This window comes from Zingiber officinale, chromosome 8B (assembly GCF_018446385.1).
Source record: "Zingiber officinale cultivar Zhangliang chromosome 8B, Zo_v1.1, whole genome shotgun sequence".
NCBI classification, from domain to species: Eukaryota; Viridiplantae; Streptophyta; class Magnoliopsida; order Zingiberales; family Zingiberaceae; genus Zingiber; species Zingiber officinale.
The window spans coordinates 35,038,861-35,056,320 of NC_056001.1; the positions used below are offsets into that span (position 1 = coordinate 35,038,861).

At 34.5% G+C, this 17,460-nt stretch overlaps 1 protein-coding gene across 1 annotated transcript in view; it reads right to left on the reverse strand.

Annotated features, from left to right (window-relative positions):
- Positions 1-6,627, reverse strand: part of LOC122015814 (uridine kinase-like protein 2, chloroplastic) — a 41,498-nt gene extending 34,871 nt beyond the window's left edge. The window contains exons 1-6 of the mRNA XM_042572869.1: positions 6,327-6,627; positions 6,113-6,204; positions 4,650-4,719; positions 4,375-4,493; positions 3,662-3,758; positions 1,904-1,983 (exon numbers count right to left, since the gene is read on the reverse strand). Of these exons, the coding sequence (XP_042428803.1) occupies positions 1,904-1,983; positions 3,662-3,758; positions 4,375-4,493; positions 4,650-4,719; positions 6,113-6,204; positions 6,327-6,534 (666 nt within the window). The 5' untranslated portion in view covers positions 6,535-6,627. The remainder of the gene's footprint in view (positions 1-1,903; positions 1,984-3,661; positions 3,759-4,374; positions 4,494-4,649; positions 4,720-6,112; positions 6,205-6,326) is intronic.
- Between the last annotated feature and the right edge of the window lie 10,833 nt (positions 6,628-17,460).

The window sequence follows — 17,460 nt, forward strand, 5'->3', positions numbered from 1 at the left end:
GGAGTTCAAGTTTGAAAGTCCAGGGAACCACCTCCTTTATTTCCATTGTGACTAGTTGATCTTCTAAGCACATAATTAGTATTGCGACTTACTAGAGTACCACTAAGCGGACCGAGTGTAGTAATGTCTGTATGGAGAATACAACTAAATACATCTTATAGAGAAGAGACCTCAAAACCAGAGGGAACTTGTGACTTAGCAGACTCCAAGTCAAGAGATAGACCAGCAAGGAATCTTCACATCAGGGCTAAAGAGAAGCAACATATTAAGCTCCTCATATGTCTTTGAACGCCATAAAATAATTGATCAGAGGTTATCTTGTTTTTCCATATGGTAAAAGACTTTGCAAACCTCATACATGCGGGAGAGATTCCCTTTTCAGAGTATAAAAATTCCAAATAATCCATTAATTCTTTAACAAATTCACATTCAACTAATTACCTGACTATCAATACAATTCTGAATCTGAAGGAACAAGTGAACATCCTCTCTTAGCCATGTTTGTTCGGAATCATCTTTAGGAGGATCATCAGTCAAATGATCATCTTTATCAATACTTAGATAAAGACGAACAGTCTCACTCCAATCCAAATAGTTTAAACCATTTTACTTATGGTCGGTGTTCTTAGACATCACGGGTACTACATCCATCACAAGATGAGACTTTTTCTCGGCGATAAGATTTTATCTCACGGAACATCGCAACAAGAAATGGAGCCTCGATGCACAGATCTGTAGCTTGCGCCGGAAAGACAAAACGCAGCAACAAGAAGAAAGCATAGCAAATCGTACAAGTATAAACGCAACAACAGAAAAGAGCACATCTACGATAGACGGATCTCTTGCTTGCGCCGGGAGGATCTGAGGGCAGACGCCGACGGTGGTACAGTTGAGAGATTTAGTGACTTTATTCCAAAGGTTCATATTGATGTGAGAGAGAAAGATTGCACCGATTAATAAAGCTTAAACAATTCAAGTTAATACATATCATGAATTTAAGGAGTACAATATAGGGGACTATGTATTTGTGTGTGTTATCCCAAACACCTTCAAAAAGTTTTATATTCATTTCTTTAGCCCCGTTAAAAATGTGAGGAAAATTGGTTGTGATGCATATGTTATTGTCTTACATGCTAATTTAAACATTATCAACTTTCCAATGTTAAAAACTTTCTGTCATACCTAAAAGCATTTGAGTCTTCTTTCTTGTTTATCAATTTGTATATCGATACCATAAAATGTTAGTTCCTCACTAGAGTATCTAAGGTACCTAGTTTATTGAAAAGGACTTGCACACACTGATGACACTTTAATTAATGATGATGAGTTTCAACACATTGCTCTCGAGTTACTTGAAGAAATAGAGCAATAGTCATCTAATCCATCTACAAAGGCAGCCCCACCTTGCAAATCTCGATCTCCCCACTTGATAAAGTCAAGTTCTTGTTGAGAAAAAAATGATGCAGATTGGAAAATAATATTTAAATTTTGAATTGTTTAGTAGTTAATCTGGGTATTTAGTAATTCATCTATTTTAATAGTCAATTAATGGTATTATTGTATGTCCTAGTATCTCATGTAAAAGCTAGCTTTGACTAATAAGGATTTTACTTTTCCTTACATGTGTAATATTTCCCTATGTGAGATTCATATTTGTCTTGTCTCTTCACTCTTATGATTAAACTACTAGGAATAAACCCCGTACATTAACCAAATGTGTAATACAAGTGGATAGAATTGTATTCACTTTAATTAGAGATGGAGCCAAAATATTTACTAATCAATCCTATTTGAAATTCTAAGATGCTAATTGAAGACATGGAAATCAATTAAATAAAAAATTATGACAAATGTCTAAATCGAAAAACAACAAAAATCAAATTCAAATAATGGAATGTGTTACCTGCTCAAGAACCGAGTTTAAGTCTCTACCTCTCTCAACTGTATCACGCCTTATTCGTCGTGCAAGCCTTAAATCAGCATCTAGAAAACATGAAAGATAAAAGAACAATGAAAAGCCTAAAGAAAAAATAAGAAAGACATTTATATGGTGTATAACCATTAATTCAAATGCTCTAATCCTAGTTATCTGAGGCTTGACTTTGTGAACTAAACTGCACAAAATTAAAGAATATAAACTTTGATATTGTAGCTCTAACTTCAAGATAACTAAGAGCTTTCTTTTATATGATGCAATACCTGCGTTAATGTACATGAACTTACCTAGATTAAGTCACTTGAACTCATTTGTGTTTTATAATGAGATCATTTTTGGTAGGTTTAAGTCACTAGTGACTTGCACTCATTTGTGTTTTATCAAGAGATCATGTTTTAGTAGGTTTAAGTCAGCAGGAAAAATATGCCTTACTTGCAATTAAAATTTTAAGAAGACAAGTTCTCAATTAAAAGTTTAGTATGAACCAGATAATGTCGTAGACGAATTAAGATTAAGTTCTAGTGTTAGTCTAGTTCCAAGTTATACATTTTTTAAAAAAAAATCTTTTAAAAAGTTTGGAAGCAAAAGGTTTTAGGCTTAATAAGTAAAGATAAAATATATGGAATTTAAGTTTAGTAATAGATGTAGCAAGACAACTGCTAAAATAGGAGATAACGAGTTACTTATAATTAGAGCTTTAAATATCTAGGTTCGTTTCATTACAAAAGTATAGAAAGATCGATAGCGCTGTTTTCCATAGGATGCAAGCAAGTGGTTGAAATAGAGGGCATCAGGTGTTCTTTGTGATCGTAGGATATAACAAAATGGGAGGTAGACTTGTTTTGTTATATGGAGCTGAATGTTGGACTATAAATCAAGCACATAAGAGGAAGATGAGAGTCATAGAAATAAGGATGTTAAGGTGGATGTGGGGGCATACAAAGATAGATGAAATAAAAATGAGAATATTACGAAGAAAGTAAAGATGGCACTTATTGAAGGAAAACTCCAAGAGACACATTTAAGAAAGTATGGACATGCACTTAGACAACCAATAAACACCCTAGTTGGTGATGTGAGGCCAAGACAAATACATACATTAATTGAGGAAGAGGAAGACCAAAGATGACTTAGTTTGCCACAGGAAAATTTTTATTTTAATATAGATGATGATATAACAGAGGATTGAGCCTAATTGTGTAAGAGGATCCATATAGCAGACCCACTTAGTGAGATAAAGGCTTGGTTGTTAGTGTTGTTATTTTAAAAAGTTTGTTATATTAATGGGTACATCAGACTTGATAATTAGTTGAGAAGACCATCGCTTTAAATTATTCTATAAAAAGGATGTACACCCCCCCCCCCCCCTTCTCCCTTGTAAATTATATTTTGGTTTACATTTTGAGTTTTATCTTTGTGTGAGATTTGTTTTTGTTTATGTTGGTTCACCATAGTAGACATCAAACATAGAAACTTAGAGGTTTATTTCAAAATTGGTTTGAAGCAAACTTAGAATAAGCTTCAAATGATAAATAATAATTACTATTAAATTTAGAAATTTATGAATCATAGTTACAAAACTGGATCAGCTGGTTGAACTGGATGTATAGCTTGGGCCAATATGGTATTTGATTGGTTGATTGGATTAGGACTTCTCAAAGAACACAATGGATATGATAAGAATGATGAGCATTTTAGAAGAAAAAATTAAAGACAAATTGAAACCTGTATCAACGAAAATCTTCATGTCCATCAAGTCACGGACTTGAGCATCATGGAAAACTAGGATGCCCTCTAAAATAATAACATCAGCTGCATTTACCTAGGCAATGAATATAAGTTATAAGATATTAGTTTTTTAAGCAAAAAAACAATTCAGCACATCTTGAAAATCTTCAACAAATAAATCTAATTCAAATTTAAAGATTTATTATTTAACACCCCTTCAAAATCAAGCTGGGTTAAGATTGACATGGACCAAAAGGCAATAGAGATCAAGCCAAAGACACATGGCCTACGCACAAACAAGATTAGAGGGGGAGCTCAGACTTACAGATTTGACAATAATATGATTTGAGTAGGGATCAATTATGCCAAAGGGCTAGCTTCTAGGAAATGACAAACCTAGGTTAATGGTGTGACAGTTTCTTAACAAATTGGGAACCATATTATGTGCCTTTCAAGTTTCAACAACATTAAATTATCTTATTTAGAAATGTAGATACAAGCAATTAGCTCAACCAATCCTAGCCCCTAGAATTTTAGATTTAGTAGCAATCAAAAGGAACACAAACTGTAGCCATATATAAGATAAGAAAACTAATTCCTGAAAATAAAGAGATTTTTGGTAAAACTGAATAGAATAGAATTAGCTGGAGTTTACTATATAGAGAATAAGCCGTATAGATAGAATGTTTTCTTAAAGGAATCATGAGCACCTTCCTGAATTCTTCAGAGGAACGTTGATGCTTCTTAAAATCGTATATTGGTACATTAACAGAAAGCCCACTTTTGAGCTTCCCCATGCAGTCCAAAAGTTGTTCAGTATCAAAGGCATCTGACAAAAAAAAGATTATCATATACAAAACTGAAATGAAAATGAAATTTAATAATACGAGCAAAGAAGCAGAAAATCTCAGTTTTCTACTTATAAAACAGGATCTTTTTTATGATATTTGCATATACAGTGAACAATAAACAATAAAATGATTACCAGGATGATCAAAATTGTAGTCTTGGACATGCTGTGCTTCTTCAACAGTTAACCCACGGTAAAATGAGTCCTAATACATATCAAGAGTAAATGAATTTCTAGGATTAATGAACTGCTACATGCTTTTCACATAATCCCTATTCAAATAGGTACAATGGCACAACATCTACTCTTTGTAATGAAATAGTAAAGGGATTAAGAGAGATTTATTCTTCATTAATTAATGTTAAATTCAATTAATTTCCTTCTCAGATAATTACCAATTCTATTGGTCGCATAGTTGGGTTAATTCATCAAAAACAACTAGTTGTTTCGAGGCAAAAGATTCCTAGTATTTTAGAGGAAACCATCCAACTCAAAATATTTACATATGAATATAAAAAGTTCATAGAGTTTCCATTGCAATTGAAAGCTCGTCGAAACTAGTTTATAAATCTCAATGTAGTCAAAAGCGAAAGGGCGTATGAACTCCAGTCAGATAATGATCAATTTGTCTATCTATTCCTGTAATTATTGAAAATAAAATAAGTGTCCAAAGTAGATTGTTCAAAATGTGTTCAACACACCATATAAGAGATTTTCAGATAAACAAACTTAACATTATAGTATCACAATGTTTTCTCTTAATGGCCAAGTTAAATAAACCGCCATTGAATGGAAGAGATTTATAACCATCAACATAAGAAAGTATCTCAGTGAAGCTGCCAATAAGGATCAATCAAGCTACATATGTTACATAATCAGACAACTAGAAAGAAAGAGAAAAAGTTAAATAAAGAACCAAAAATAAAACTCTCAGCTTCATATTGAAAAAGTTAGAAAGATTAAAACATCTACCAAATTGATGGTCATCCCGTTTTTAAGTATGTTTACACCAGTGTGAATACTTCCTAACTTTTCCCATAAAATATGCAAAAACAAAGAAACAAAAAAATCACAGTCATCAGTTACTTCATGACCTCGAATCTTCTAGATCTTAGGGCATTAGATTATTTGTTCTCATACACATTGATCAGCCGAAATATTCTCATCAAAAAACAAGTATGAAAGTTTCATAGTTAAATAACCCAAAGTTGATTAAGCTGCAAGCTCCAAAGAAGAATGTTCAGAAGAGGTTATTAGTTCCAAGCAAGCTTTCAGAAAACTACATCATTTAGAAAGCAGAGAGGGGTGACTTGATAGACTGCAAAATACACCAAGTTAAATAACAAAAACAAACTCATAACCATATCAACCGGCTATTTCTCCCCCCTAGAAGTTCCATGCTCTGGAACGAACTTCTAGTGAAAGACACCAGGAAGAGAGCAGGGATCTAACTATCTTCTGAAATTGTACAATATTTCCCCAGTGTTCTATGCAGTATTTTTTTCAGTAAGCTATGAAGCAAGCTAGTCAGAGGAACAACAACAACAATAATAATAATAATAAGGAGCGAACTTTGCTGAGGGGTAAAAATTTCATACTTGATTAACGCAAACGACCCGGTGATCATGAAGCTGCTGGATAATCATGTCGCAGACTGTGGTCTTTCCCGAGGCCGTACCACCCGAAACCCCTAAACAAAAGCCCTCAAAATCAGCCACCGAGGGACCGATCAAAGACGGAAACTTCTTCAATAAACTCAATCAAGAATCAAACAGCCAAAAACAAGAGAGAATTGGGGCTTTCCCTGTTTACCGATAACGAAGGGCTGTCCCGGGCTGTCGGCCTCGTCGGTGGTGGTGACGGGGGAAGAGGAAGAGTAATCGGAGGACTGAATCTGGGAGGTCATGGCGAAGGACGGGGAAGAAGGAGCGGTGGAGGAGGAGGAGGAGGTGGAGGAGAGGCGGAGGCCTATGAAGTGAGCGACAGAAGGCATCAGTTCGTCCCTGGACTTCTCCGGCATCGATGCCCTTCCTTGATTCCACGCTAGTGCTTCTCTCAACAATGTGCCCGATGGGAGATGACGGCGTGTTGATTATTTATAGCTCAAGTGCGATGGGAGCGATCGGTTGCAACGGTGGAATACAGTGGAACTTCAAACTTTTTAAAGCAGCTTAGAAAAGCGACAAAATTCATTTGGAAACACTATGTTTTTTTTTGGTGGAAAATAGTAATTATTAATTGCATATATTGATTTTAAAAATCAATTGGAACTCCATTGCAAAATTTATTTGGGCATTTTAATTGTTGATGGCAAAAATTGACTTAAAAAATTTGTTATATAAATTTATTTTAAAAAACTTAATTAATTACTTTTTTTAGCTTACATCCATAATTTGAATCTCAACTTATAGAGTATTACAGGATGATTTCTTCTAATAAGATGAAAATTTTAAAATATTGATTGTTGACATAGACGAAACCAAGAGGCAATGGAATTATGGACATAGGCATGCCCTTAATATAAAATTTCGGACCCCATTTTTTATAATTGGATGATGAGATATTTATATTTTTAAATTTATTCTGATAGTCGAACTGACCATTTTCATTTGAAGAGCTAAATACTAGGTTAGAAAAAAAACACACAGGATGGAGAATAATATTTTATAATTTAAAAATATTTTTTTTATTTGACCCGGTAAGAAATATCATAATGAATAAAATAAGACACTGCAGACACTGATGAACATGCATTTTATAATAAGGGTTGAAGGGAGAATTAGATTGCATGGAGAGCAAAGTGGGACATTAAATGATGTAATAAATTAAAATTATTTTGGTAATATTTAGTGAATCAATATGTCAAATACATGAAAGATGTAAAAAGTTTCTAAGTTACCTCCGAATTCTAGGAGGAAGAATAGAAAATAAAATAAAAAAATAAAAAATAAAGAAAATGATAATCTCAATTATTAGGATAGAAATTCAACATCCTTTGATTACATCCTCCATTTAGAGAAAAAATTCCTACAAAGAATTAAATCGTGGATGTTTGAATGACAATCTGAATATCCTACTATGACATCATGACCCTAGGTGACGAAAGAATAGAAAATAGAGATAATATAAGTGTGTTAAAATCATTTCTTAGAATTCAATTATGATCATCTTTGGCTGATAAATAAAAGTTTCTAATGATAATCAATAATGTGAAGTTTGGTGAATTATTTTTTCAAATTTTTGAACTTCATGAACATCAAGCTAACCATTTTATTAAGAAAAAAGAGTAGCATTTGTAGCGGAGAAAAATAAATTTAAAAAAAAAAAAAAGGAAGCCTACATCCTCATCTGAATGACTGAATCTAATGAAAGTTCATCAAAATTCAGAAAATTGATGACTCTTCTACAAAAATATCTTTTGATATCCGAATTCAGAAAAGGATACCAAAAAAATTTTCAAAGGATCCGATGAAGGAATCAAAACAATAGGTAAATCTAGACTGTCTTCTATTATTTGCTTTGGACGTAATATAGAAGGACACCACAAATAAGAGTGTCCGGAACTCAAAAGTCAAAAGGATAAAAAGCAGAAAAGGAACATCAACAAAAAGTTGGGGCATATCTTCTTTATCGTATGAAGATCAAAAGTCAATAAAAAGAACCAAGAATGTTACATTAATAGCATTTGATGAATTTGATGGATGAAAACTCAAGTGATGAAGTTGCATCTGAAAATGTGGACGCATTAAAAAAAAAAAAAAAAAACTAAATGATACATATAAGGACTGAAACAACGGTAAATAAATGGTCTAACTTGATTCCATCGCATTAGCCATTGATCTTACTTGTCATCGGAATTCCTACAAGTATGGAATGATCTTCTATAAGAATGGACGACAACCTTATCTTGATCTCAATAGGAAAGAGTCCAAGGAAGAAGAAGCAACTTAAACCCTCTTGATTCAAGAAGATGTCCTAATTGAGAAAGTTTCTTCACTTATATACCAAGCTCATCCTATAGAGATCATCCACATAAAGTCTATACTTTATTAACAGCCCATTAATGTTAATGAACCAGGTTAACAAATCTACACATTGAATCCATATCCAATAATCCAAATCCCCTTCGTGCTACAAGCATTAGATCATTTAATTGGGGTTTAGCTCCTTAATGGCAGTTAGTTATGTATGTGTGTTAATCAAGTATAAGCTCATCTTATAGCGATTAAGCTCAACCATATGGACTTAATCGGATTGAGTCTACTAAAATCTTATGCAAAACCGCAGTGATAAATCATGATTCATCATTATGACTCATGTTTATAAAACCGTATGCAAAACCACAATAGTAAATAGAGTCTCACATCATAAAAAGAATTTATTGAGAATGAGCACTTATTGATCACATTTTGTGTCATTCTTATATTGCACATCTACATTTGATCTATGTTGTTAATGATATTAGTACTGTGATTACTGTTGGGTCTTGTTACAGTTATAGTAATTATGACTTCTTTAGTCCTGTATTAATTAACTTAATAGACTAGATTGTTTAATGGAATATTTAACACATTGTTTTTACATGTTGAGCTCAACTAAGAGATTGTGTGATGTATAAGGGATCAAGTATAGTCACAGTGGGAGATTGAAAGATTAAGTATATATAGGTGGATTCAATCTGATTACCCATGTAGACTTAATCGGATTAAATACCCCTTTAAATAATCTAGTCCATTAAATTAATTAGTACAAGAATAAAGAAGTTATAACTACTATAATTGTAACAAGACTCAACGGTAATCACAGTACTAATATCATTAATGACATAAATCAAATGTGGATGTGCAGTATAAGAATGGGATGAAATGTGATCAATAAGTGATAAGTCTCAATAAGTCCTCCTTATGATCCAAACTGGGTTCAAATCATATTTACCAAATCTAAATTAGGTTCAAATCATATTTACCAAAACCTTATGTTAAACCACAATGGTAAATCATGAATCATCCTTATGACTCATATTTACAAAATCATATGTAAAACTATAATAGTAAATAGAATCTCACATCATATTTACAAAACCATATGCAAAACCACAATAGTAAATCATGATGTCCATATGTTCAGAGAGTCAAGGTCATATACACATGTAAAAGTTTAGTACGTATAATAAGCTAAAAATACATGTGTTCATTAATATAGAGCATTACACAAAATACAAATTCATACATAATGGAAACTTTATCAAAAGGAAGAATCTCCATACTTCACACATGCTCATAAAACACCTTGGGTGGCAAGCCCTTAGTGAGAGGATCCGTTAATATAGAATTTATCTTTATATGCTCTATCATAATTTAACCGCTCTAAACTATTTCTTTAACTGTCAAAAATTTTATGTCGATATGTTTAGACTTTAACGAACTGTAATTATTCTTAAAATATCTTTATTATCATAGTTGATCATCAATAGCTTGTCAAAGCCCCCGATGATCTGTAATCCTGTGATAAAGTTCCACATCTATATCCCATGGTTGGAAGCTTCATATTAGGCTATAAATTCTGCCTCCATAGTGGAAGTACTATTAGCATCTGTTTGACATTTTTTCATGATATAGTCCCTCCTATCAATATGAAGACATAACTTAAGGTGGACCTCCTGCTATCTAAGTATCCTACCCCCAATGTTGTATCTCTGATATGTGAACATGTAATCCTTTGTTCTTTACAAATACTGCATAACCCTCTTTACAACTTTCTAATATATGGTCCAGGATTACTGAAATATCTATCCAACATTTTCATAATATATGCAAGATTTGGATGTGTATATACTGAGCATACATCAAACTTCCTACTACTGATGCACAGGGGAATTACTGCATTTCCTTAATCTCAAGTTCATGATGTGGACATTATTGCAAGCTAAGTCTATATATATATATATATATATATATATATATATATATATATATATATATATATATTGTGATAGTCCAAGTATGTACCTTGAACAATCACGTGTAATCTATTTGTCTAAGACAAAGGATGCATCATCAAGATCCTTCATTTAAAATTCATTGGATAGAAATGACTTGGTTTCTAGTAACAAACTCTTATCATTGCTTACAAGCAATATATCATTCATATACAAAATAAGTATAATAAACTTTCTTCCACTCAACTTGATATACAAATATTTATCAACTATATTCTCCTTAAAATTATATGAAGAAACCACTTAATCAAACTTCCAATACCATTGACGAGATGTCTATTTTAAACCATAAATGAACTTCCTTAGTTTACATACTAGGTGTTTTAAATCTCCAAACTCAAAATTCTCTAGTTGTACCATGTATATCATTTGCTTAATATTTCCATTGCAAATCACAGTTTTAACATTCATTTGGTGTAGCTCTAGGTCACAATGAGCTACAAATGTCATAATTACCCTAAGGGAGTCTTTCATCAAAATCGATGAAAAAGTCTCCTTATAATCAATGTTCTCTTTCTAAGTAAATCCTTTGACGATTAGGTGTATCTTATATTTTTGACATTGCCATGTGAATCTCGTTTTATTTTAAATATACATTTACAACCAGCAGATTTCACACCTTCAAGAAATTCGATAAGTTCTCTAACGTCATTGTCCTCCATAAACTTCATCTCTTCCGACATCGATCCATTTTTTTTGAATGAGAGTATTGTTTGACTTCTTGAAATGATGTAGGATCATCTTCCAAACCCTATGTAAAACTCATGCTCTTAGAGATATACATAATCACAAGACATCGTTGATTTTCTCTCTCTAATGGATCTCCTTATTGGCACTTGATCTTGAGGTGGTTGGGAGTTATTCTCAACCATAAGAGGGAATTCCTCAATTTGAGATGATATACCTTCCAATTGAATAGGAGGGGATATATGGGAATATCATGGCCAACTACCCCTTCTAGTTCTGCAGTTTCAACTGTATGTGAAATGATAATCATTTCACAATCAGCTGCATCAGTAATGACCATATTAGGATCACTAATATTCTTGTCAAATGATATTTCCTAACTTTAACACTCCTACCATCCTCAATAAATTTAATATTTCCCGTCTCAAAAAAGGATCTACTTAAGGGGTTGTAAAACTTGAAATCTCTTGAGTTTTCAGAGTATCCTACAAAATGACAGCTAACAGTTCTCGAGTCTAGTTTCCTTTCATTATGCCTATAGGGCCTAGCCTCGGCTAGACAACCCCAGACATGTAGATGTCTAAGACTAGGTACTCTACCTGTCCACAACTCATATGGAGTTTTAGCTACCACCTTACTATGAACTATATTAAGTAAGTAAAACATAGTCTTGAGTGTCTTACCCCATAAAGACTCTAGTAGAGAAGAAAATACAATCATACTTCTCACCATGTCTTTTAGAGTTCAATTTCATCGCTCTGCTACACCATTCTACTGAGGGCCCCAAGCATAGTGTATTGTGCCATGATTCCACACTCCGCAAGATAATTCATAAATGGTCCGGGATGTTGTTCACCTGATCGATCAGATCTACCATAGTATTCATAACTAAGGTATGATCTTAACGCCTTAATTTTCTTACAAAGTTTATTTTCAATTTTGATTTTGAAAGTTTTGAACGTGTCTAGGGATTACTACTCTCATGAATAAGGTATAAATATTTGTATCAGGAATAGTCATCTATAAAGCTTATAAAATATGCTTGACAATTCCAAGAACCTTTAGGGAATGATCCACATATATTCATATGTATAAGCTCTAAGACACCATTGCTCCGCCTTGAACCCTTATTACTCTTGTTAGTTGTTTTCCCCTTAATACACTTAATGAAAATTCTAAAATATGACATATCAAGAGAATCGAGAATTTCTAGTGACATTAACCTTTCTAGGCATTGTTTAGAGATGTACCTTAAATGCATATGTCACAACATGGATGAATTTTTATTTGTCACAACATGCTTCACACCTATACTATGCATCACAATATTAACTGTATAGGTTATAGTATCTAATCTGTATAGTCTATCAATCAAAGAACTAGTACCACACAAGATAGAATTTTAAAAAATACTAAACTTTTCATTTTTAAATAAACAAGTGTATCCAGATTTGTCCAAACATGAAATGGAAATTAAGTTCCATTTAAAAGAAGACATTGTAAATATATTTTCCAAATTCAAAAGTGCATTGTTCCCTAAATAAACTCTAAAGAAACCTATCGTCTTTTCTTTTGTCTTCTTGTCAGTGCCCGTATAGATGAATTTTTCAACATCAATTGACATTCGGCTCGTGAGGCAACCCTACATAATTACAATTATGTGAATAGTTGCATCAATATATATTCACTAAGTATTATTAGGTACAGTAGTTAGGTTGACTTTTGAACTGACAAAATTGATAAATGTATCTTTCTTGACACACCAGTTGACGTATCTGGGGACATCCTTCTTCAGATGGTCTTTCCTTTTACAAAAGAAACAAGTTGGGTCCAGATATTACTTTTGCACCTTATGCCCTAAATCCCCAGTTACTACAAGTTGTTTATCCTTACTCTTACCATTACCTTTTTTCCTCTTCTTGTTCAAATACTGAGATGAGAATGCAAAGTGAGCACTATGAGTGACATGCCTTAATCTCTTTTATTCTTGTACACAATGAGCTATTAGCTCATTTAGTATCCACTTCTCCTTTTGTGTGTTGTAACTTATCTTAAAGGCAATGAACTGTGTATGTAGAGAGATTAGGATTAGGTTCAAAAGGACATTTTTATATATGTATAACTTTAGTGTCTTTAGCCTTGTAACCAGATTTGATATCTCCATGATTTACTTCCTTATATTACCTAAAACATCCCTAAATCTATCCTTAAAAAAAGTATTATTATTATTATTTACTTATTTATTTATTTCCCATCAATTACCATACAACAACTGACGTTTCAAAACCTTAAAAAAAATCCAATCACAAATTTCAAAATCTCATTAAATAACACCTCCAACAAAAAAATATATATATAATTAGTCTAAAAATGAGAAATGTGCATAACTCGGAACCCTAAAAGTGAATACACTAATTTTAAAAATAATAACTTAGAATTTAATGCAATAAACCAACCATGATTCCCATACCAATTTGCTGATATTATAATTTGTACTCGATTGCGCAAACTAATTAATTTTCAAATCATAAAACATCTAGTAATTCTCGAATACTTGTCATAAATTTTAGAATTAATCTTTTACAAAAAAAAAGAAGAGCCAACTAAATAAATACGGAAACATAAACTAAAGGGTCTTCGGATTGCACTGCATTGTTTCGAGTTTACTTAATTATCACGACCTCCCATCTCATATGTCTCACCTCTTACATTAATCAAATTTAATGAGTTAGAGACTCAACATATTTAAATCACGATGTAAAAAAAAAGTAGAGATAAAATCACATGCGTTAAAGTAAGCCATACTAAAAATTATAAGCATAAGGTATGTCATATTATTAACGGGTTATCATAAATATGTGCATGACATAAATATAAATATTTTTAATAGAGTTCAGTTCAATGATAGTGACCCCGTAACATAAATATTTGATTAAATATTTATCTTAGCGTTAGGTTGATAGGGATCTGAACCTCAAAACGAACCCATTATCCATACATAATTTGGCAAGCTCCCTCGGCATAAGTTCCTGATTCATAACTCAATCCATGCATAATTGGGTAAGCTCCCCGGGTGTAGGTCCTTAGTTCATAACTCAACTTATACATCATTAGGTAGGCTCTTCAGACATAAGTCTCCGATTCATAACTCCACCCATACAAAAATATAGATGGGCCATAAATAAATCACATTCCTCATATGAAAAACATACTTTTTTTTTTTTAATAACATCATACATACATGCATAATTCTCATAAATCTCTAACATACATATTTACTAACATAAAACATGGCTGAAATCAACATGATATAACTTAGCATTGATCTCATTCCCAATTTGCATGATATTATCACAGTAGATACATTTAATCTTTAAGGAGTACTTATGTCATATACACAAGGTTCCGTAGTGGAAATTAAATATTATCACATGTCGCGTAGAAATGAATTAATGTATGGCTTAACCCTATGTGTTATAGTTTATATTTGATCGCCTTTCAAATTTACATAATATTTTCACCTTAGACACATTAATCTTCAAGGAGTTATACAATGGTACGCAAGGTTCTCTAGAGTAATTTAAGTAAAAAATGATAAATTTGATTAGCCTTATTGATTATATATCCTGAGTAATCGATCCAGTCCTATAAAATTTTTCTATCAGTCACCAAGCTAAATCAAGAAGTGCACACAGTGGGTAGTCCAAGAACTCAGTATCCTTTGGTTACGGGCCTCATTTGGAAGAAAAATTCTTACAAATATGTTATAGTTAGGGATCAAACCGCTGGTGTCTGTTGGAACCCCAATGTTATTTTAATGTGATCAACCAAGCTAGGTTAGGTCCTGTGGTATTTTAATCTTGTGTCTAAGTGTGCAGAAGCTTAGGATCACAAGAAATCGAGCAAAAGACACAACTAGCGAGAATGGCGGCACGGGAGAGAGTCGACGGGCATGGTGCGTCTAAGGGACGAGGTGCTGCAGAAGAGTACGCGGGCGGACGAGAAGAAAGCGCGCGGCGTTTTCGAAGAACAAGAAGCCGGAGTAGAAGGTTGCTCGAGAAGGTCGAAATTGAGTTCGGGTGAGCCTTATTTCGGTTGGCCGAAATCACCCAAGCGAGCGGAGCCAAAGCGGAAGACCCAGACCAAGGCGAGCTAAACCGGAGCAGAAGGGCCGGACCGAAAAAAGTCAACCATGTTGACTTTAGTGGTTCGGCCGCCCAGAGCGATTTCGGATGCCTGGAACCCGACTTTGATCAGATCACGTTTGACTGTGATCCGTTATGAAGGGGATAAAGCTAAGCTTTATCCCCTTCCAAGCGTCTGGAACCCTCCAGACGCCCCGACCAAAACTATAAATACAACTTTGGTCCAAAAGCTTTTAAATCAACAAACAATTAGCATTACAACACTTGTGAGCTCTTCTTTTAGTCTAAGCTTCTCATTTTTGTGTTTTCACTATTGTAAGAGGTTTCTCCGCCTGAAGGAGATACTTAGTGCGATCCATTCCTTGGATTAACAACTTCTCCGATTGTAACCAAGTTAAATCCGTGAACCTCATCTTTTTAGTTTCTTTCTTTATTTAATTTACGCGAGTGTTCTTTTAAAAGTCCGAGAAGAATATTTGTTTTTATATTGTACAGGGCTATTCAACCCTCCGATAATTGGCGACCAAAGGTCCCTACAATATCTGGGTGACAACTTGAATATTCTATGATGACACTATAGCCCCTCATATGGGAAGATTGATACATCAATATTCGGCAAAGTTTAATTAACATGGGCACGGTACCCCAAGTCCACCACCACCAAAATAATGAGCAAAAGTACGTATAAAAAAATCCAAAGTGTTCAAGTTTACAGTTTCGGCGTCCCACTAAAGAACAATAAATTATCAAATATTCGGATGATCAGCGAGGTAGGCTTAACCAAGCACAAGGTCGTTAGGGAAACCAACGAGAAAGCTCCTTACAACATACGAAAGATTGGTGCGGAGAACGTACTTCGCATATGACATAATATTCTCATAACATAGGATCTAATGTGATCCACTGGTAAGGATGGGGACCTTCGTTGGCGGGAGGTCAACGACACGTGGAGGTCAATGGTCAAGAGGGTCAACCCCAAGGTCGTTTCGGGCGGACAGAGGTCATGCCGAGCAGACTGGCGGGCTGACCGAGCATCCGGCCAGGGGGCTCCCAGGCCGGACGAAAGACAGCCTGACCAGGGGTCGGGTCTCCGATGCTCAAGGTAAAAGAGTCTCTGGGCCGAGCGGACATACCGCTCGGCCGAGCCACAAGACAATAAGGAGCAATCACATCCGAGCACATGAACAGAGTTTCCCCGCCCCGTTCGAGGTATGCGCATTCCCGGAGGCTTTGAGTGACGAGCGATCGATCCGCTCGGACCGGGAACAGGCAAGAGGCGCAAAGGGACAGCTAGTAACATCATTCTCGAGACACCTGCCGCCGACAAACAACATGGTCGGCAGCCGGAGAGGACAGAGTATCGTACGATGGAAGTTTCCACTGTCACGACTGGGATATGCTCGGACGATTGTGGGATGGCGTCAGACATGCTTTTCTGACACACCCCTACTAAGGTATGTTTGGGGAAGCGTGTACACATCGAGAAGCGTGTCCACGCCTCCCCGGTGTCCTATATAAGGACCCCCAGACTTCGACTGAGGTATGTGATTCTCATCACTGTAGCCACAGTAGCGTTGTCTTGCTCTTCTTCTTCTTCACTGCCTGACTTGAGCGTCGGAGGGTCATCGCCGGGAACCCTTCCCGGCTCGGCTTCTTTGCAGGTTCGCCGGAGATCCACATCACCAGTCGAAGACAACGGAGAGTGTCACGTCCCCAGTGTTCATCGACTCAGCGCTCGGACAGGATCATAATGTATGCCTAAAGAAAGGTTTAGAACGTGTCTTTACGTCTTAAACATCCATAGAATCCATAATCGATGCGAGGAAATAAGGGGTCCGATCAAGCACGACTTCTTCTTCCTCTTCGGATAGAGGACGTCGATTTCTCTCCCTCCCCAAGAAAATCCCTAGGTCTTATTTATTGGTTGCCCAAGGATTTGGTTCAATAATTAAAAAAAAATTATTACACAAGTTTATTTAATTATGGCTCAAAACTAGGTCCAATGATTAAATACCAAATATATAAAATTCTATACATGTAATTAATAAAGACTTACCAATACATATTAGTAAAGATAGGTCCGATAATTAAATAATTTATTATCAAATTTGTTTAT